This window comes from Hyperolius riggenbachi, chromosome 9 (assembly GCF_040937935.1).
Source record: "Hyperolius riggenbachi isolate aHypRig1 chromosome 9, aHypRig1.pri, whole genome shotgun sequence".
In the NCBI taxonomy this organism is placed as follows: Eukaryota; Metazoa; Chordata; class Amphibia; order Anura; family Hyperoliidae; genus Hyperolius; species Hyperolius riggenbachi.
In genome coordinates this window covers 31,145,842-31,168,673 of record NC_090654.1, presented here as the reverse complement: position 1 = coordinate 31,168,673, position 22,832 = coordinate 31,145,842, and the positions used below count along the sequence as shown (strand labels likewise).

Genomic DNA, 22,832 nt, shown 5'->3' with positions numbered 1-22,832 from the left:
ACACCAGAGGACTTTTTCGGCGTTTTAACGCCACAGCCGAAGTTGGCGTTTTCCAAGGTAAAATGAAAGTCCAAAGACTTTCATTTTACCTTTCACATCTAACTCGGCGTTTTGGAGCATTGCGTTTCAACGCTCCCAGGAGCTTTTTTAGGGCTGACCGCGGCGTTTCTCTTTACAATTGATAGTAATGTGTTGGCATTAAACGCCTTCAAAATGCCTTGAAAACGCCTACAGCCAAAACGCAGCGTTTTAGCCTTTTTACCACTGCCTGTAGTGTAAAAGAGCCCTAAGGGGCTAAAAAGGACCAAAAAGCCCTCTGACTAAAAACGCTATGCAAAACAGAAATTTGCGTTCGTAAGACAGAAGGTATTTGCAATTATTCAGGTTGTAGTGTGCATAGGAGGGCTCCCACAATGCATCACTGCTGAATATGCAAATCATCCACAAGGGGACAATTTGCATATTCAGCAGTGATGCATTGTTGGAGACCTCATTTGCCCCTCCAACCTGAATAATTGCAAATACTTTCTGTTTTGCATAGCAATTTAGTAAGAGGGCTTTTTGGTCCTTTTTAGCCTTTTACACACTCCTAAAAGTTCTGGTTCACCATGAGCTTGCTGGACAATCTGTAACTCTATGTTATGTTCATCACAGGTTCTCTAGGAAACCAGAGACGACAGATACTCGCTCTCACGCAGCTGTCCTCCGCTGCCTGCAGCTCCGGTACCGGGTCCCGTAATCTGCGCAAGAGGAAGTGCGCTCTTTACATATCTCTCCAGCGGGTGCCGGAGAGATGCTTAAATAGCGCACTTCACTTGCATCAGATTAGCCGCGACTGGAGGAAGTTACAGAGCTGCGGGTAGCGGAGGACGGCAGCGTGGGAGCGATCCGTGCCCATGGGGATGGAGGAAACCCCAGGTATGTATAAAAAGGTAAGTATCTGTCTTCTCGGGTACACTTTAAGCAGCATGGAGGCTGACTGGATGAATCTTTTGTCTCTCGGCACTGGGGTATTGGGGGTTCTGTCCGTTAACACTCAATACAGACTTTATATATGACTCAAGGGTGTTGGAGGTTTCCTACCATATTTATGAAATAATTGGTCTGTACCCATAAGCTAGTACATTATCCAGCCACTACTCCCGCGTGCAGCACAGACAGGAGTTTTGTTAGATTGTGTGTGGGTAAACAGTGGGAGTGGCATAACACTCTAGGGGCGTGGACTGTGGGGAAGATGGGAGGAAGTGACATCATAAGCTGTCGTCCTCCAGGTCCACAGCGTCAAATGAGTTTTAATATTGCGATAGGAATAGTCGTGTAGTGAGTGACTGCGGTAAAGGTCTCTAGAGTGTAAGCTCCTCTGGTGCAAAGATGTATGGCAATGAATCCGTGTACAGCACTGTGGAATATAATACTCTATAAAGTAATAATTGAAACCGACATTGGCTGGAGGTCCCCTTTAAAAAGTTTAGTTGTGATGTCATACTATGCAGACATACAGGGTGACATAAATAGCTGTAACTGGAAGAAATCACAGTCCCGTTTTCCGGTTTCAGGGTCACTGGAAGGCTCGCATCAGATGGGAAGTGAAGACAGAGGGGTAATAGGCTGCTGGGCCGGCCTCCATCACAGTCTTTGTACATAGAAAGTCTTGCCCAGACGGTTCAGCTCTTCCTGGTATTGTTGGCACTCCTCTTGTAACTGATGGTGTAGGGCCGCCCGGCGGACCTGGGGAGGCACAAACAAAGTTATATTGACAACGAAAGAAGTCCAAACACGTACAAAAACTGAATATTGTCATTTTTTTTTTTTTAGCTTTCTTGGCTCCTGTTGCATGCAAGGGGAGTCCCGGGTAAGCAAGGCTATTAGCCCCGTGCACAGAAAAAGCGTGAGTGCCCTAAAGCACCCCCACAAAACGTGCACGAGTAGCCACAGGCCCCACAATACAGCAGGGCCCTTCCGGTGTTCCCCGAAGGGAACTTATCCCCCTTTGCCATCGGCGCAGGGGGGTACTAAGCATCCTCCAACCCGAGAGTCGGAGGACACTGGCGGCATCCTCCAACACCCGAAGGGCTGGAGGACCCTGGACTGCCCTGTGGTTGCCCACAGGGCCTGGGCCACGTGGCCATCCACATGGTCCGTGGCTCCCCCGAGAGAGAGCCAGGTGGGAACAGCAAGCTGGCCCCGACCTTGCGGCCGGAGTGATAAAAATTCCGCACTCTCCCTAGCCAAAAGGCCGGGGAGCTGCGTTAGTTGGCTATGCATATGGGCAGTACAGACCAAAGCACCCTACTTCCGCCTGAGATCTGCCACATCTCAGGTTTTTTCAGGTGCACCTGGAGCGCCACTTCCAGGGGCAGTACGCCTAAGCAAAGCCCTCAGCTATTCAGCCTCGACCATGGTCTGGAACTGCACTTGATCTTAGCCAAAAGGCCGAGAATATTGTCATTATTAGTAGACGACAAACAAGACAAATAACATTTATATTGCACTTTTCTCCTGGCGGACTCAAAGTGCCAGAGCTGCAGCCACTAGGGCATGCTCTATAGGCAGTAGCAGTGTTAGGGAGACTTTCCTAAGGTCGTATTTACATAACACTGACATCTTCTCCAGCACTTTACAGAGTACATAGTCATGTCACTGACTGTCCTCAGAGGAGCTCACACTCTAATCCCCGCCATAGTCAGGCCCGGTCCGGTCCGCCCATGATGCCAAGTGAGGCGACTTCCTCAGGCTGCAGAAGCAGAAACAGGAAGTGAAGAGAGGGCCTGGCCAACCTATACTGAGAGCAACTGTAACTGGCTACCTACCTATACTGAGGGATATGACATGGTGCAAATTGTCAGGTGCTGCATCGTCACATGCTTTCCTCAGAAGAATCCAGGAGGTCCGCACACTCGAAGAATAAACATCCAAGTTTTATTTAAACATTGTGACAAAGTTCCATTCAAAAGACCAACTATTCGTTTCGGGGCCCCGTGGGTTCCCCTTTGTCAAGGCAACACATTCTGTTTGTGTTGCCTTGACAAAGGGGACCCCACGGGGCCCCAAAACGAATCGTTGGTCTTTTGAATGGAACTTTGTCACAATGTTTGAATAAAACTTGGATGTTTATTCTTCGAGTGTGCGGACCTCCTGGACTCTTCTGCTTGATTTATATGGGTCCCAGCACCTCAACAGTGGTGTGCAATCTTACATCGATCTGTGGACATGCTTTCCTCAGATAGCAAAAAAGTCCAGAACTGGCCCTCATTATAGTCTAATGTCCAACCATATTATTATGTATTTATATAGCACTGACATCTTCTGCAGCACTTTACAGTCAGTGACTGAGGACAGTCACTGACTGTCCTCAGAGGAGCTCACACTCTAATCTCTGCCATAGTCATAATGTCCGACTCCTACCATATTATTATTATGCATCGAACACAGTCATGTCACTGCCTTTCCTGCAGTGTAGACTTATTTTTAGTTTTCCGTTGGTCTGAACACAGACGGTGAGATTAGCACAGAGGTACAGGAACTGTATAGTGATATGAACCACAGTGATTCATAGCTAAGCAGGATGTCCACTCAGCATATGTAGTCAGCAAATATGGCTGCCCACATACACTGAGTACAGAAGCGATAGTTCCTGGTCACATTGTACACAACAACTAATGTACAGTATATACAAGACACATTAACTGCGTCCTAAAATGTGCTTTCTAGAACTGGTCAGTGAGATGCAAATAATATCAAGCGGGTGCATTATTATTCAAGCTTGTGCACAGGGGCATAGCAAATTAGCAATAGGGGGTGCAGAGGTAGCGACCGCATCGGGGCCCATGGGCTAGAGGGGCCCACCACTCAAACACAGTATTAGCTCTTTATTGGTCCTGTGCTGATAATATTCACTTCTGTAGTTGATTTGAATAGTAGTGATCACTAACACACAGTTTCCCATCCCCTTCTTGCACCTCTGGCACTGTGGTTGTCCTTGGTTGGTTTTGGTGTGTTGCATCAATTGTTATCTATAGCATGGTTGGGGGGCCCCAATGCTAAACTTGCACTGGGGCCGACAGCTTCTTAGCTACGCCACTGCTAAAGGATACCAGATGCGCAGGGGCGTAACAATAGACCCTGAAAGGGATGCAGCAGCAGGGGGGCCCAGAAGGGGGGAAGTTCTGTCCTGAGAGACTGACAAGGCCAGGGCACAGAGATAAAGAAAAACTTCCGTGTCCCGAATGCTTCTGAAGACAGGTAAAGATGGTCATGTCTAGGAGAACTCACGGAGAAGCATGTGATCAGTTTGGTCAGGTGATAGATATGCAAGTCTCTGATTTGCTAGTCATGGTCATGTGCTAAAGCAGGATGTGATCACAGCAAATCAGAGCTTTGCAAATCTATCAGTTGATCGAACAAATCAGAAGCTTCTCTATGAGTTCCCTAGACCTGACCATCACTGAAGACAGATAGCTCCATATTGTGCATGTGTGACACAGGTGGCAAATTTGAATGGAGAATAGTGGGGGAACGAGGACACCGAGAGAGGACAGGGAAGGCTCTATGAGATCCATGCTCATATGCAATTAACGTTTTCACCTGAGTTTTCCCATAGGAGGTAGGAGATAATTTTTCATCTTCTATTTACAATAACTTTTAGCACCTTGCAAATGAAACAGTACCAAATAGGTGAAAAAGTCCAGTCAAAACTATTTTCATTGTTTTCTTACTTGCTGGCAATTTAAAAGGCATTTTATTAACAAATTTGAAAATGTCGCTTAAAGGACATACGAGGTGAAAATAAACTGATGATAAAAACAATTGTATCTATCCTCCGTCTCCTAAAAATGACATTTTTACATATCCCACAGTTTTATTTTATAGTTTAATCTAGTTTTTTACGTTTTTACTGCTTCATCATTTTTGCTCAATGATACTTCACTGAAGCATGCTACAATACAAATCTATGAATTATTGACCCTTCTTATGTCTTTTCTGCTCTCAGAAGCCATTCACTGACAGGAAAGTGTTTTATGGCTGTAATTTCTTATCAGTGAGGGTTATGCTATAGTCTGACCCAGTCGGAACCAGTCCCGTAAAGAAAGAACACAAGGAACACAGCCTAGTTATTTGTGTGCTTAGCACTATACATACACAGGTCTATCTCATCATGTCACATGTCACCTCGGGAATCTCTTAAGGCTGTAACCCAGTAGAGCAATTTTTTTTTTGGGGGGGGGGGTTGAGAGTTTAGGGATCGCTTTCAATCACTAGCAATTCCCCTAAACACTCTGCCAATGTAAATGGGTGGGACAGATTCCACTGGAGCAATTGCGATTAGGGACGTGGGACATGCAGCATTTTGAGAGCGTTTCCGTTCTAATGTATAGGAGCAGGGAAATCGGTCCCAAAATCGTTTGCAATTCGCTACCACAAATCGCTAGCGATATCACTTTGTAGTGGGTCCCAGGCCCAAAGTTAATTGCATAAGGGCCCCAGAGACTTCCCTCTCCATAAGTAAACAAATCCAGCTGTGACTGTATAATGTACTGGTTAAGGGCCTTGCCTCTGACACAGAAGACCTGGGTTCAAATCTCAGCTCTTCCTGCTCAGTAAACCAATGCCTATTCAGTAGGAGACCTTGGGCAAGACTCCATAACGCTGCTACTGCCTATAGAGCGCGTCTTAGTAGCTGCAGCTCTGGCGCTTTGAGTCCGCCAGGAGAAGAGCGTGATATAAATGTTATGTGTCTTGTCAATATGCCTTTTAAAAAATTTAAAATTCTTCTTTAAAATGGACCAATCGAATTCAAGGATCACTGAATCCAATCAAATTACAATGTGGAATTCGATTGGTCCTTTTAAGAGCTGCAAAAAAAGTTATTATCCTACACTAACTTATTTGTATCTAATTGACCAAGCCTATTTATAACCACTGTGGCACCAAAGATAGGCTAATTCAGCTACTGAAGCATGGCCCTAAGTGGGCCCTCAGGAACATGGACGGATTTCTGGCAAGGCCACATAGGCCATGGCCTAGGGCACCAGGAAAGCAAGGGGCGGGCTGTGGGCAGCAGGGTAGCATTAGCAGTTAGCATGCCAAACATTTGTCCTGCAACACAGAGTTTAAACATGGCGGTGGGCGTCTACCGACAGCCAGATCTGGCACTCAGGGGATGAAAAGGCAGCAAACAGGCACTAGTGTTCTCTGAGTCACCTGTCACTCACCAAATGTGCCGCCCACCGAGGAGTTTACAATCTAATCCCTTTCATCATGTCACTAACTGTCCTCAGGGGACCCTACAATCTAATCCCTGCCATGGGGGGGGGGGGGGGGGGGGGGGAGTTTAGGATGCTGTTGGTCCGGGGGCAGCTGGTCATAGTGGGCCTTGGGCGGCAAAAAGTTCAAATCCGGCCCTGCTCAGGAGACGTTTATGGCCCAGTGCAGTCCAACCCCCTGTACCCCCAATAGCTACGTCACCTCCCCCACACAGATTACAACTTCACATCATGTATAGATTAGCGGATTATAAAACGCAACTAGGCTATAGCCACGCTTTCTGAGAGCTTTTCTGACCATCAGAGCTTTCTGAGCCTTTTATAAAAAACTGTTTATTGCTCGGTCATACAACTTAGCACTCAAATGAATTTTACCCCCCTTTTTTTTCCTCACAAATAGATATTTCTTTTGGTGGTATCTGATTGCTGCTGCAATTTTTAATTTTTTTTTTTTTATTAATTAAAAAGATAATTTTTTGGGAATAAAAAACCCTATTTTTTTTATTACCCCTCTTCTCCCCTTAAAGGGAACCTTAACTGAACGGGGGGTATAGAGTTTTACTTACCTGGGGCCAGGGGCGTCTCACCCACCAGGCAAGTATAGGCGGTTGCCTGGGGCGCCATGAGGTGGTGAGGCGCCATGAGGTGGTTAGGCGCATTCCCCCGCCGCTGCTACCGTGACCATGTTTTTTGGGTTTTTTTTATATTATATTACCTCCCGACTCAGTCCCCGGTGCTCGGCACGCTACCATGTGCTCAGCAGTGCCTCCACCTCCACTTCTCCCCAGCCTTTAACTCCGCCCCACTGCCAGGAGGCAGCGGCCAGCCAGCTTATGCCCCCGACAGTCTGACCCCCCACCTGTGTCACTGGCTGCACACAGACACTGGAGCGAGACAGCCAGGGAACAGATGCAGTCACAGAGAGAAAAATGTGATGTGTCCGTGTTGGAGCCCCGCCCTCGCACAAGACAGCAACATAGCCCGGGAGAAGGGAAGTTTCTGCTCCAGAGTAGTGATGGGAATTCCGGCTCTTTTCAGAGAATCGGCTCTTCTGAATCGGCTCCCATTAACCACTTGCCGACCGCACGCTTATACCGTGCGTCGGCAAAGTGGCAGCTGCAGGACCAGCGACGCAGTATTGCGTCGCCAGCTGCAGGCTGATTAATCATGTCAATTCACGGCGGGGGGCTCCGTGAATAGCCTGCGGGCCACCGATGGCGGCTCGCAGGCTAAATGTAAACACAAGCGGAAATAATCCGCTTTGTTCACAATGTACGGCGCTGCTGCGCAGCAGCGCCGTAAGGCAGATCGGCGATCCCCGGCCAATCAGCGGCCGGGGATCGCCGCCATGTGACAGAAGACAGCCTGTCACTGGCTGCACAGGACGGATAGCGTCCTGTGCAGCCCAGATCTCCAGGGGGGGCCAGGTAGGAGAGGGAGGGGGAGGATTTCGCCGCAGAAGGGGGCTTTGAGGTGCCCCCCCCCTGCAACACCCGGCAGGCAGGAGCGATCAGACCCCCCCAGCACATCATCCCCCTAGTGGGGAAAAAAGGGGGGCGATCTGGTCGCTCTGCCTGCACGCTGATCTGTGCTGGGGGCTGCAGAGCCCACCTAGCACAGATCAGCTGAAACAGCGCTGGTCCTTAAGGGGGGGGGGGGTAAAGGGTGGGTCCTCAAGTGGTTAAAGAGCCGGCTCTTACGGCTCTGAATTGGCTCTTCATTAAATATCACTAAACACCACTCAGAATCGGAGTAAAAGCCCCGCCCCCGTTTCCATGACAATTCCAGACTGCTTCTCTGACTGGGGCAATCCCTCCTTCTACTGCTCTGCTCCGCCTCATACACTCCTACAAGCTGCAAGAGGAGGACTACATCTCCCAACATGCCTCAGCGCCCTTTATTGCAGAGCAAAGCAGAGCTCTGTGGGGCGGCTGAGGCATCGGCTCTTTCAAAACTGAGAACCAGCTCTTGTCGTTCGCAGCGTTCGCGAACGACCCATCATTACTCCAGAGATAATAAGCTGCATGCACAGGCAGAAGAGAAGGTATTCAGGCAGGCTGCTAAGAACACTTCCTGTCCTGTGTGCAGACTCCCAGTACTGTTATAACTGCTAGAATGTGCCCTGCTCTTTTGATACAAAATTTTTTTTGAAAGCTGGTTAGGCTGTAGGCTGGTAAAGCTGTAAACCTGTGCTTTAGTGCTGTGCTGTCTCTCCCTCTCCCCTCTCTGTTCCTCTGCCCCCTCTTCCATCTTATGCTGTCTCTACCCCTCTCTGTTCCTCTGCACTCTCTTCCATCTTATGCTGTCTCTCCCTCTCCCCTCTGTTTCTCTGCACCCTCTTCCATCTTATGCTGTCTATCCCTCCCCCTCTTTGTTCCTCTACCCCCCTCTTACATCTTATGCTGCCTCTCCCTCTCTACTCTTTCCCTCTGCTCGGATTACGTGCATTTTATGGTGAAACGCTTCCACATTACGATTATTTTCTGACAACGCTGCCCCATTACGATTATTTTCTGGTGAAACGCTGCTGCCCTATGATTAATTTCTGGTGAAATGCTGCTGCAATAAGTGTATTTTCTGGTGAAACGCTGCCACCTTATGAATATTTTCCAGTGAACTGCTGCTGCAATAAGTGTATTTTCTGGTGAAACACTGCCACATTATGATTATTTTCTGGTGAATTACGATTCTGAATTACGATAATTACTATTATTTTCTGATGAAACACTGCCGCATTATGATTATTTTCTGGTGAAACGATGCTGCATTATGATTATTTTCCTGGTGGGGAGGGGCTTGGGGGGGAGGGGGGCGCCACAGGTTTTCTCGCCTGGAGTGACAAAATGACTAGAGGCACCCCTGCCTGGGGCTATTGCCAGCCCCCTGCAGCAGTCCTGTGCCCTCGGCGCCGCTCTGGAATCCTCTGGTCCCCCGCTGTCACTTAGTTTCGTTTTTGACGACTCACCAGTCGCCGGCCGCCATGCGTATTATTGGACGCATTCACCAATGCAATTAGCGGTATCGCGGACCGCAACTCGTACAAAAATACGCGTTGCCGCATTCCGCACGCGTAGATATGCGGCAACGCGTATTTTTGTACGAGTTGCGGTCCGCAATAGCGCTAATTGCATTGGTGAATGCGTCCAATAATACGCATGGCGGCCGGCAACTGGTGAGTCGTCAAAAACGAAACTAAGTGACAGTGGGGGACCAGAGGATTCCAGAGCGGCGCCGAGGGCACAGGACTGCTGCAGGGGGCTGGTAATAGCCCCAGGTAAGTAAAACTCTATACCCCCCGTTCAGTTAAGGTTCCCTTTAAATTAGCCCAAGCCCTGGCTATGGCAGGGATAAAGCTGGGTATTCACCGCTCGGCGGGTCCAGCGACGTCCTCTTGATGACGGTCGCTAACGACGCCTCTGCCTGTCGCCAGGAGTCGATGATGGTGTCGTCAGGGATCTTAAAGATGCAATCCGCCGTGTTGGTCTGTAGTAATCGCGCAACGCTAAACACCTTGCGACGTCGTGTAATCGGGAAAATTGCCAGGTGGGTACGTAGCTTTAGATTGTGAGCCCCTCTGTGGGACAGTTAAAGGGATACTTAAGTGAAAATTAAAAAAATGATTTTTACTCACCTGGGGCTTCCCTCAGCCCCCTGCAGCTGTCCGGTGCCTTGGCAGCCTCGCTCCGATCATCCTGTCCCCGCCGGCGGCTACTTCCGGATTAGGCGACAGCCGCCGACAGGCTGGGAACGCGAGTGATTCTTCGCGTTCCCAGCCACAATATATCGCCCCCTATGCTTCTATTGCGGCAAGAAGGAAATAGCAGCATAGGGGGCGATATATTGTGGCTGGGAACGCGAAGAATCACTCGCGTTCCCAGCCTGTCGGCGACTGTCGCCGAACCCAGAAGTAGCCGCCGGTGGGGACAGGAGGATCGGAGCGAGGCTGCGAGGGCACCGGACAGCTGCAGGGGGCTGAGGGAAGCCCCAGGCGAGTAAAAATCAAGGCTCTACTTTGTAGAGCGCTGTGCAAAATCGCAGCGGTATATCAATGTTTATTTCAATTAAAAATGTAATGAAAAGCCTGTCAGCGCCGATCACTGGCTGGCAGGCTGTTCGCTGTGCCCAGCTGTTTACAGTGCAGGGAATGCGCGCTTGAGCCAGCACTCGTTCCCTGGAAGTCTCGCCTCTCGCAAGATGACGCCATATGGCGTGACGGAGGAACAAGGGAGCCACTCTGCCGATCGGCGTCAGGCGGTTGCAGAGTGGTTAATGCAAGGGAGCGTTTTCTTAGAAAAGGCTCAGAAAGTTCTAATGGTCAGATAAGCTCTCAGAAAGTGCTCATAGTATGGCTATAGCCAAAGGCTCATTCTCACTTCTAATCGCAAAACGCTAGCGATTAGCATTTTGCACTGGTGATTTTACCACAATGAGTGCAGTAAAATCACTGTACCCTCTCACGATTTTTGAGCGATTGCGAGTAGCGCTTTGTAGCATTCTAATCGCAATTGCTCTAGAAATGCGGGAAAAATACTGCAAGTAGCTCATTTTGCGACTGCTGCTAATTGCGAATCACCAGCGATCGGCGGCAGGGAGATCACTGCCATTTAGTTAGTATTGAGCTAATCCCAGGCAATTCGGTGATTAGCGGTAATCGCCCCAGTGAGAATGGGCCCTTACAGATGGTTTACATTAAAGAGGAACTTCAGCCTAAACAAACATACTGTACATTAGTTATGTTAGATAGGTAATATAATCTCTTACCCACCCTGTTTTAAAAGAACAGGCAAATGTTTGTGATTTCATGGTGGCAGCCATCTTTTTTGTTGAAAGGAGGTGACAGGGAGTATGAGACACAGTTCCAACGGTCCTTTGTGCTGATCACCCCGCCCCGTTGCTAGGCAACGTGAATAGCAACATAGGCAATCCCATCATGCTTTGCACAGCATCAGGGAAAAAAAGCCTGGGCAGTTTTCTATGATGGGTGGAGCTTAGCTAAAAATGCAGCTAAAAATAATGCTTTGGTAAGAAAAACTAAGTTCTGATGCTGTGAAACTGTTAAAGAAACACCAAGCCTTTTCAGTTCTGCTGAGTAGATTTTTAGTCCGGAGGTTGTCTGTGAAAATGTGAACTAACAATACAGTACCTCATGTCACGCACTCACCAGCACCAGCTCCTTATTGGCCATCTGGACTTCCTGTCGCACCTGTGCGTTGTGATTCTTCTGCACGCGTCCGGCTATGACCCCCTGCGCGTCTTCCTTCCAATCATGCATGAACCGCTCGGCTTGCTCACTGCGCCATTCCAGGGAACAGGTTACAAGACAAGGACATTATAAGGGGTGACATACTCAGCAATGTGGCACCGCATGACATAATGCATGTTATCACTGACATCACTGCTCCTCAGATGTTATATTTTACAGGAGTGACATCACTGCTCCTCAGATGTTATATTTTACAGGAGTGACATCACTGCTCCTCAGATGTTATATTTTACAGGAGTGACATCACTGCTCCTCAGATGTTATATTTTACAGGAGTGACATCACTGCTCTGCAGATGTTATATTTTACAGGAGTGAGCCAAGGGCGTAGGGCCCGTGGTCGCAGCGGTCGCCTTGGCGACCGGGCCCGGCTCCTGAGGAGGCGGGGGAGGGGCCCGGGGGGCCCCATCTCCGTTTGGAGGGCCATGCGCCCGTTCGCGCTGGTAGGAGGGAGCCGCAGCCGCGGGGAGGGCAGCCCGACCTCTTCCTCCCTTCCTCTCCCCGGGGCCCCCCCTCAGATGCAGAGTAAGCGGCTAACGGAAGCGCTATAGGCAGAACTCACCTCCCTGCGTTCCACTCGCCGCTGATCTCCTCTCTGGCTGGCTCTGCATAGATGTTGTTACACACGCAGCTTCCGGCTAAACAGGAAGCTGCGTGTGTAAGCATCTATGCAGAGCCAGCCAGAGAGGAGATCAGCGGCGATTGGAACCAGGGACGGAGGTGAGTTCTGCCTATAGCGCTTCCGTTAGCCGCTTACTCTGCATCTGAGGGGGGGCCCCGGGGAGAGGAAGGGAGGGAGAGGTCGGGCTGCCCTCCCCGCGGCTGCGCCCCCCCCCCCCCCCTCCATTATGGGGACGGGCAGCTACCTAATCTATCCTGGGGGGCAGCTACCTAATCTATCCTGGGGGCAGCTACCTAATCTATCCTGGGGGGCACCTACCTAATCTAACCTAATCCTGGGGGGCAGCTACCTAATCTAACCTATACTGGGGGGCACCTACCTAATCTATCCTGGGGGCAGCTACCTAATCTATCCTGGGGGGCACCTACCTAATCTAACCTAATCCTGGGGGGCAGCTACCTAATCTAACCTATACTGGGGGGCACCTACCTAATCTATCCTGGGGGGCAGCTACCTAATCTATTCTGGGGGGCACCTACCTAATCTAACCTATACTGGGAGGCACCTACCTAATCTATCCTGGGGGCAGCTACCTAATCTATCCTGGGGGGCAGCTACCTAATCTAACCTAATCCTGGGGGGCAGCTACCTAATCTAACCTATACTGGGGGGCACCTACCTAATCTATCCTGGGGGCAGCTACCTAATCTATCCTGGGGGGCACCTACCTAATCTAACCTAATCCTGGGGGGCAGCTACCTAATCTAACCTATACTGGGGGGCACCTACCTAATCTATCCTGGGGGGCAGCTACCTAATCTATTCTGGGGGGCAGCTAACTAATCTAACCTATACTGGGAGGCACCTACCTAATCTATCCTGGGGGCAGCTACCTAATCTATCCTGGGGGGCAGCTACCTAATCTAACCTAATCCTGGGGGGCAGCTACCTAATCTAACCTATACTGGGGGGCACCTACCTAATCTATCCTGGGGGCAGCTACCTAATCTAACCTAATCCTGGGGGGCAGCTACCTAATCTATCCTGGGGGGCACCTACCTATTCTAACCTAATCCTGGGGGGCAGCTACCTAATCTAACCTATACTGGGGGGCACCTACCTAATCCTGGGGGGCAGCTACCTAATCTATTCTGGGGGGCAGCTACCTAATCTAACCTATACTGGGGGGTACCTACCTAATCTATCCTGGGGGCAGCTACCTAATCTATCCTGGGGGGCACCTACCTATTCTAACCTAATCCTGGGGGGCAGCTACCTAATCTATCCTGGGGGGCAGCTACCTAATCTATCCTGGGGGGCAGCTACCTAATCTATCCTGGGGGGAAGCTACCTAACCTATCCTGGGGGGCAGCTACCTCATCTAACCTATACTGGGGGGCACCTACCTAATCTATCCTGGGGGCAGCTACCTAATCTATCCTGGGGGGCAGCTACCTAATCTAACCTATACTGGGGGGCAGCTACCTAATCTAACCTATACTAGGGGGCACCGACCTAATCTAATTTATACTGGGGGCACCTACCTATCTAACCTATACTGGGGGCACTTACTTATCTAACCTGTATTGGGGGCACCTAGCTAGCCTATACAGGTGGCAACTAAACTGGCTACCTATATTGGAGGCACCTACCTAACTAACCTATACTGGGGGCACCTACCTATCTAACCTACGCTGGGGGCAACTATTCTGGCTACCTATATTAGAGGCACCCACCTAGCTAACCTGTACTGGGGGCACCTATCTATCTAACTTATACCGGCGGCGCCTGCCTATCTCACCTATACCGGGGGCAACTATACTGGCTTACCTATGCCTGACTACCTATACTGGGGGTACCTATAGCTGGCTATAGGGATTTTGATATGTGTGTGCATCCGTCGGGTGTTGTCGGGGGAGGGGGGGCTGTTGTTGTCGGGGGGGGGGGCCCACATCCAGATTCCGCATCGGGGCCCAGAGGTTTGTAGCTACGCCACTCCGAGTGACATCACTGCTCTGCAGATGTTATATTTTACAGGAGTGACATCACTGCCCTCCAGATATGTTATATTTTACAGGAGTGACATCACCACTCTCTCGATATGTTATATTTTACAGGAGTGACATCACTACTCCCCAGATGTATTATATTTTACAGGAGTGACATCACTGCTCTTCTGATATGTTATATTTTACAGAGGTGACATCACTGCTCTCCTGCAGGGCCGGTTCTCTCATGCAGCAAGGTGAAACATTTGCATCAGGCGCAGAGATTACAGGGGCAGCATGTTTGTACTGTGTGTTTACACTTACAGCATGCAGTCAGAGTAGGAGGAGAAGTGTGAGGAGAGAAAGGTGAAGAGGTCATCATTGGGGAAAAGGAGCTTGTTGTGCTGTGTGAGGAGTCTGACAGTGAGTGAGGAGGGGGGAGGCAGGAGAGCATCATTGGGGAAAAGCAGCTTGTTGTGCTGTGTGAGGAGTCTGAGAGTGAGTGAGGAGGGAGGAGGCAGGAGAGCAGCAGTGTTTCATTTAACTTGCACAGTAGAAGGGAGGAGGTGGCACTGCTGTCCTGACTGAGGGTAGGAACACACTAGGCCGAATAGCATACGTTTTCCATTCCACATAGTGGAAACCGCATATGCGATTCTGCCTAGTGTGTACCTTCCCAGGGCCGGTCCTGGACTTTCTGCTGCCTGAGGCAAAGATCGTAAAGGCGCCCCCCCCCCCCCAATATTTCTACATAACATTACATCCCCCACACAACCGACCGTGTCCGTGAAGGAAAGCCTGAGTGACGCAGCAAAGTGAGTGACTGACTCACCAGGGATTGGGTCTCCCTCCGGGTCTGGCGGCGGCGAAGGGCGGGCATCCGCATCCAGCATGCATCCTGCACTGGCAGGGGACAGACGGCTGCGGTCTGCGGCGGGCATGCTCCATCTCGGATCTGAGGGATCTCGCGCTGGGCCAGTGAGCGGCGGCAGCCAGCCAGCCTCATCATCATCATCATCATCGTCACGGTCACGTCGGCGGCGCTCGCTGCTCAGTGACTGACCGTGACAGTCAGCCGCAGCCAGGGCAGCAGAGCGGGCGGCAGCCGCCGCCATCAAATCAGCAGGCTTAGGCACTAGGCAGCGTCACCAGCGTGCAGCCTTGGAGGAGACAGGAGAGGCTGCAGAGCTCGGAGTCGTCGGACTCGGAAGCCGGCGGCAACAGTGCAGTTTCTAGGCTAAAATGCACCCAGGGCGAGGGTGTAAAAATTGCGCCCCCCCCCCCAGGGGCGAGCCTGGGGTGCCTGGCACCTGGGTGCAAGATTTTCTCTGGCGCCTATGGGAGTGGTTAAATTTACCGCGCCCAACCACATAACCACACCAGTGTCCTGCCTAATCACACCCACACCTTCCACCTCTTTCCGCATGCATGTGATACCCCATTCCTACCCCTCTTCCATGGGCTTGCTCCTGGCTGGCTTTGGCTTCCTGCGAGTCTGCTAGTCTCTGAACTGACTCAGGCTGAGAGGCTCTGCGAGTGCGACGCAGTCACACACTGCGTATTTATGGCTGCCTGCGGCCACCCTACTCTCGCTGTCGTAGGCTCCTCCCCCCGCCAAGCCCAAGCGTGAGGTGGGCTGCCTGTATCTTTCCCGTTGCGCCGCGCAGCCTGCCAGTGTTGCCAACCTTTCACGTTATTTTTTTACTGACAAATACCTAAAAATTTACTGACAAAAGATTATTTTTACTGACAAAATTTCCCCACTAAATGCACATAAGAGACAGCTTTTCCCCATGTAAATGCACATAACAAGAGACAGCTTTTCCCCATGTAAATGCACATAAGAGACCGCTTTTCACCAGCAAATGCACATAACAAGAGACCGCTTTTCACCAGCAAATGCACATAACAAGAGACCGCTTTTCACCAGCAAATGCACATAAGACAGCTTTTCACCAGCAAATGCACATAAGAAGACAGCTTTTCACCAGCAAATGCACATAAGAAGACAGCTTTTCACCAGCAAATGCACATAAGAAGACAGCTTTTCACCAGCAAATGCACATAAGACATCTTTTCACCAGCAAATGCACATAAGAAGACAGCTTTTCACCAGCAAATGCACATAAGAAGACAGCTTTTCACCAGCAAATGCACATAAGAAGACAGCTTTTCACCAGCAAATGCACATAAGAGAGATTTTCACCAGTAAATGCACATAATGACAAACAGACAGTGTCCCCAGGATAGGTAGCCAGGGGGTATATGCGCCCAGGATAGGTAGCCAGGCGTTATATGCGCCCAGGATAGGTAGCCAGGGGGTATACGCGCCCAGGATAGGTAGCCAGGGGGTATGCGCGCCCAGGATAGGTAGCCAGGGGGTATGCGCGCCCAGGATAGGTAGCCAGGTGGTATCTGTGCCCAGGATAGGTAGCCAGGGGGTATCTGTGCCCAGGATAGGTAGCCAGGTGGTATCTGTGCCCAGGATAGGTAGCCAGGGGGTATCTGTGCCCAGGATAGGTAGCCAGGTGGTATCTGTGCCCAGGATAGGTAGCCAGGGGGTATGTGCGCCCAGGATAGGTAGCCAGGTGGTATCTGTGCCCAGGATAGGTAGCCAGGGGGTATCTGTGCCCAGGATAGGTAGCCAGGTGGTATCTGTGCCCAGGATAGGTAGCCAGGGGGTATGTGCGCCCAGGATAGGTAGCCAGGTGGTATCTGTGCCCAGGATAGGTAGCCAGTGGGTATCTGTGCCCAGGATAGGTAGCCAGGTGGTATCTGTGTCCAGGATAGGTAGCCAGGGGGTATCTGTGCCCAGGATAGCTAGTGAGTGACAGGAGCGCACCCCGCCGCCGCCGCTCCCTCCTCCGCTCCCCCCTCACCTTTCAGCAGCCCTTAGTCAGACCTCAATCAGCGGGCGACCCGACCAGGAAAAGGGCGCCGGACGCACCCGCTCTATATGCGGAAGTGATGTCACTTCCGCATATCAGTGCGGCGTGCTAGGTCCTAGCACCCGCCCGCCTGATCGAGGTCTGACGCGGCGGCTAGAGGCACAGGGGGAGAGCGGGGCCGGGCGAGCGGGGCCGGGCGGCGCCTCTCAGAGGCAGGCGCCTGGGTGCCTTGCACCCGCAGCACCCGCCCAGGCTCGGCCCTGCCCCCCCCCCCCGGTATAGGTAGCCAGCTATAGGTCCCCCCCGAGTATAGGTGGCCAGGCATGGGTGAGCCAGTAAAGTTGCCCCCAGTATAGGTTAGCCAGGTAGTTGCCTCCAGTATAGGTAGCCAGTATAGTTGCCCCCAGTATGTTAGGTAGGCAGGCACCCCCCCCCCCCCCCGGTATAAGTTAGATAAGTAGGTGCCCCCAGTACAGGTTAGCTAGGTAGGTGCCTCCAATATAGGTAGCCAGTATAGTTGCCCCCAGCATAGGTTAGATAGGTAGGTACCCCCAGTATAGGTTAGTTAGGTAGGTGCCCCCAGTATAGGTAGCCAGTATAGTTGCCACTTGTATAGGCTAGCTAGGTAGGTAGGTGCCCCCAATACAGGTTAGATAAGTGCCCCCAGTATAGGTTAGATAGGTAGCTTCCCCCCAGTATAGGTTAGATTAGGTTGCTGCCCTTCAGTATAGGTTAGATTAGGTAGGTGCCCCCAGTACAGGTTAGATTAGGTAGGTGCCCCAAGTATAGATTAGATAGGTAGCTGCCCCCAGCATAGGTTAGACAGGTAGCTGCCCCCCAGCATAGGTTAGATAGGTAGCTGCCCCCCAGTATAGGTTAGATAAGTAGCTGCCCCCCAGCATAGGTTAGATAGGTAGCTGCCCCCCAGTATAGGTTAGATAGGTAGCTGCCCCCCAGTATAGGTTAGATAGGTAGCTGCCACCCAGTATAGGTTAGATAGGTAGCTGCCCCCCAGTATAGGATAGATAGGTAGCTGCCACCCAGTATAGGTTAGATTAGGTAGGTGCCCCCCAGTATAGGATAGATAGGTAGCTTCCCCCAGTACAGGTTAGATTAGGTAGGTGCCCCCCAGTATAGGATAGATAGGTAGCTGCCCCCAAAACAGGTTAGATTAGGTAGGTGCCCCCCAGTATAGGATAGATAGGTAGCTTGCCCAGTATAGGTTAAGTAGGTAGGTGCCCCCTCATAATGGCGGAGGGGGGAGCCGGAGCCGCGGTGAGGGCAGCCCGACCTCTCCCTCCCTCTCCCCGGGCCGCTCTCCATGCTCCCCCCTCGGACTGCAGGCAGCAGAGTTAGCGCGCAGGGAAGCGCTGCTGTACACAGCTGTTACTCACCTCCCTGGATCCGATCGCCGCTCCCGCCCTGCTGGTCTCCTCTCTGCAATGTAGCCGCTGATACATTACACACGCTGCTTCCTGTTTACACAGGAAGCAGCCGCGTGTGTATCAGCCGGCTAGGCAGAGAGGAGACCAGCAGGGCGTGAGCAGCGATCGGATCCAGGGAGGTGAGTAACAGCTGTGTACAGCAGCGCTTCCCTGCGCGCTAACTCTGCTGCCTGCAGTCCGAGGGGGGAGCATGGAGGGCGGCCCGGGGAGAGGGAGGGAGAGGTCGGGCTGCCCTCACCGCGGCTCTGGCTCCCTCGGTCCCTCCGCTATCACAGCCATGTCATCTGGTGCCGCCCCTCCACTTCCTGCCGCCTGAGGAACCCGCCTCACCCCGCCTCATGGGCGGGCCGGCCCTGTACCTTCCTGAGGAGGAATGGAGTGGCTGAGGGTGAGCAGTTGGTTTGTCACAGACTCGCAGCCAGCCAGTGTGCTATTGTGTTGAGCTGCAGCATGTCATGTGAGACCAATAAATGAAGCAGAGTAAATTGTCGGGTCCTTCCAAATAGGTGGTGGGGAGATCACAATTTTGCCTCAGGCAGCAAAAAGTCTAGAAGCGGCCGTGCTCTCCTGATATGTTATATTTTACAAGAGTGACATCACTGCTCTCCAGATATGTTATATTTCACAAGGGTGACATCACTGCTCCCCAGATATGTTATATTTTACAGGAGTGTCATCCCTGCTTCCTGGACATGTCTATTTTACAGGTGGATCGAGAAATATAAAACAGTGTTACCGGTGCAGCTGTTTCTCTGCAGTGCGTAGAAGATCATTTCTCTGGAAGAAAGGGACATGGATTATAATCTGGGTGTGATGATGCCTGCACAGTTATATGGGAGGTTTTAGCTGTCTTGTTTCCTCACCTGAGTGCAGCTCTTGGTATCTTGTAGAGTCTTGGAAGTGAACATTCTCAGTATCTGCAGAGAGAGGGGACAATGTTCGGAAACTCTAGTATTCAGGCCCAGACGGAATGCAGATCGGTGTGCCCACCGACACATGCAGAGTGGAGCGGCCCGTCTTCAGGAGCACTCTGGCTCCCGGAGACTTTCCGAAGTCACCTTCACCCGACGGAAGGAGCAGTATTTGATCAATTTAGTCAAATACTGCTCCCGGGAACAGCGCTGCCCCGGGAGAGGAGAGGGAAGGCTCATTAGAACTTAGAGCCTTCCCTCACCTTAGGTAAGTATCTGGTTTCTTTTTTATAGCAAGCGGTTCCCATTCACTTTAAGGTAAGTATCTGATTTTGACTTTAATCTGATTTTGACTTTAATCAAGACAGCTCCAGCCCTGGACACGTTTTAATTAAAACTCATCAGCCCCTGATGAGTCTAGATGACGAAACGCGTAGGGAGGAGCCAGTACGCCTGACACTAGTCACGTCGGAGTGGTGGAACGCGGAAGGACCAGGCGGGAGCAGACAGCCGAGAGCGCGGGACGCCGCGGAAGGTATACACAAATCAAGACGCCATGCCTAGGAGACCTACCGCTGTGACCACTCTCTGTTCATCTAGATCTTGTAAGTGTAACGATTGGTGTCAGCAAGAGGCACAAATATCTGATTAAGTGGTGATATACAGAATCACCACTAATGCAGATATGTTAGAGTAAAATAGTCAGTATCTTCCTGATGGTAAATCAGCGGAAGGCTCACTAACACGGTAAGTGCCTGAAATGATCTACTCAGACCAGTGTCACACCCCGAACCTTGATTATTGGGGATCCGCAGTATCGCCAATAATACAAGGATAGACCCGATTATATAGCAATCTGCGGAATTGCTAATAATGCGGGTAGATGTAAAGCAGTGGACACACGATCAACATGGAAATAAACAAAGCAGTAAATATTCACAAAGTTGTGGAAATATCCACCACACGGCAATTCCTCAGAGGTGTGGTTACCTCTGAATGGGAACCCCGTGTGTGAGATCCCCCAAAGTGGCAGTGGAGGAATCTCGGCCTCTGGCAGTAACGGTCTGCTAGGGCCGGCGTCTCAGGGAGGCAAGCCTCAGATAATAACCCAACAGTGGGAGACGTTCCACTGAAGGGAGCAAGGTCAGACAGAAAGAGGTTCGGCAACAGTACAGGCAGCAACAGTACAGAGACGTGAGACGAGAGAATAGTCAGGAACCAAGCCAATAGTCGTTAACGGTACGGGCTGCAAGAGTACAGAATCAGGAAGCAGAAGAGAAGTCGAGACAGGCACAGAATCATACACAGAGAATCAATAACAATAATAATCTCCTAGTCTAGGTGTGAAGTCCTTGGTTTCAACACCTGGGATCTAGTCTAAGGTCTGAGTGCTGACACAGGGTATCGCAAACACAGACAAAGTGTGACTGAAAAGCACTTCCTTATATACTGCCTGGGAGAGAAGTCTCCACCCCAGGCAGCAACCAATCAGAGCAGGCTAAAATGTCAGCTGACCTCCAGGTCAGCTGACACGCTTTCTAAGAGTATAAAGGCGTGTCTGGCGTGCGGCCGCACCCCCTAGAGGCAAGATGGCAGAACCCTGGTGAACAGCATGTTGGTGAGTTTGGAGCAGAGTGCTCGGACGGGTGTGCGCAGCGGATGCGGACGAATTTCCGTATCCCGCGTTGGAAGGTCCGCTTGCCGGACTGGATGCGACCATATTTCCGCAATCCATCCGGCGTTGCAGATTTTTCGTTACAGTAAGTTGCTGGAGTGCGCGAGAAGCGCAGTTGTGATTTTACAGTTGAATTGATATACTGCGCAATAAGGCCAACTTTACAACATGATGATGAGTATGGATCACTGATGTGCGGAGTGAAACATAGTTTGAGCGAGACTTCAACCTGAGAAATAGGTGGTTTGGATCTGGTGAGCCTCCTAGTTTATGAGGTGGTGGGAACACAATACTGCACTGTTTTTCACATGCACGGAAGTTTGGTGAAGCATGAGTTTTATTGGAGTGAAGCAGTATTACGCTTTGTGAAGCTATTTTTCCAGGAATTCTTGGATCGTTTATACATTAAATCAAAATTCCGCTTTGGCGATACGACTCCCGGTAATCCGGTCAGTCGCTGCCAGTCAAACGCTTCTGCGCATGCTCAGCTTGGCTGTGCGCGCCCCCACTGTGCTCCCATCCCCTGAAGCAGAACAGGGGACGGGAGCACGACGAGGGGTGCATGCGCGGCCAAGCTGAGCATGCGCAGAAGTCCACGACTGCCCGGGTTACCATGAGTCATAGCGGCGTAACAGAGGGGCCGAGGAGGACGGCGAGGGAGGTCCAGTACTTATGGGGCTGAAGGAAGCCCCAGGTAAGTATAAATTAGCGCTAGTGAACCAGCTCATGTTCACTTTAAAGGGGAACCGAAGAGAGAGGTATATGGAGGCTGTCATGTTTATTTCCTTTTAAGCAATACCAGTTGCCTGGCAGCCCTGCTGATCCTCTGCCTCTAATACTATTAACCATAGCCCCTGAACAAGCATGCAGCAGATCAGGTGTTTCAGACTTTAAAGTCAGATCTGACAAGACTAGCTGCATGCTTGTTTCTGGTGTTATTCAGATACTACTGCAGAGAAATAGACCAGCAGGGCTGCCAGGCAACTGGTATTGATTAAAAGGAAATAAACATTGCAGCCTCCCTATAGCTCTCTCTTCAGTTCCCCTTTAAGAAAATTAACACAAAAGCGAAACGCACAAAAAAACGGATACAAAAATGCAGCAAGGGAATAAAATCGCACAGTGCAGAAAATGCATGGTTGTCTGCACTGTCTAGTGTACTCCCAGCCTGAAAAAAAGAGAGAAAAAAACTGTATTAGATTTCTGGTGAAATCCTATGGAAGCTGAATAGAAAGTGTTGGAATCAATCAATAATGATCATGGCCACATTGTGCTGTTATTGGCCCATGTATGGCTATTCTAATGTTACAGCTGGTGGGTGTTTAATGGGTTACCAAAAAATAATCACACAGCACAAATCACTGCCAGTACTCACACTGCACCCAGCCTCATACAACTGCTCTCTCTTCTGCCAGCACTTTGTTACCATGGGGACTGTCAACAAACGCTGTGATAACCTACTTCCTGCCTTTTTTTTACTTAACTTTATTAACATCAACTTTATTTAAACAATGAAACTGCTCTGTGCGGATACCTGTCTGGAAACACACAATGCAACTTTCAATCCACTCAACAGGAATCAGACCATTATTTCCGACATGTCCAATGGATAAAGAAATGAATTTTGCAAAGCAATCATCAGAAAATCGTTATCAATCGGGAGCAGTTTGGACATGTACACACGATACATCTTAGTCAGTCAGATTACCCGTCGATTGGATGGAAAGTTGCCTCGTGTGTTCCCAGCATTAGACTTGTCTTGTAAAAGGCTTAGGGCT

General features: G+C 50.6%; 1 protein-coding gene across 1 annotated transcript; it reads right to left on the bottom strand.

Moving 5' to 3' along the window:
• Positions 1-1,447: 1,447 nt before the first annotated feature.
• On the bottom strand, positions 1,448-22,511 carry CFAP141 (cilia and flagella associated protein 141). Its single transcript, XM_068251449.1, has 5 exons — positions 22,430-22,511; positions 19,332-19,385; positions 19,205-19,245; positions 11,425-11,554; positions 1,448-1,728 (listed from the first exon to the last, which is right to left on the bottom strand). Exons 1-5 carry the CDS (start codon positions 22,481-22,483, stop codon positions 1,627-1,629), a joined length of 381 nt encoding a protein of 126 aa, XP_068107550.1. The 5' UTR covers positions 22,484-22,511; the 3' UTR covers positions 1,448-1,626.
• Between the last annotated feature and the right edge of the window lie 321 nt (positions 22,512-22,832).

What these genes read in the sequence shown, in the direction of transcription:
- CFAP141 (XM_068251449.1), bottom strand. Translation starts at nt 22,483, where the DNA reads ATGGTAACAAAGTGCTGGCAGAAGAGAGAGCAGTTGTATGAGGCTGGG. An exon ending in TGTATGAGGCTGGGTGCAGT is followed by an intron (nt 19,386 to 22,429) that starts GTGAGTACTGGC and finishes CTCTCTCTGCAG; the next exon opens with ATACTGAGAATGTTCACTTC. An exon ending in CCAATAAGGAGCTGGTGCTG is followed by an intron (nt 1,729 to 11,424) that starts GTGAGTGCGTGA and finishes GTGCCTCCCCAG; the next exon opens with GTCCGCCGGGCGGCCCTACA.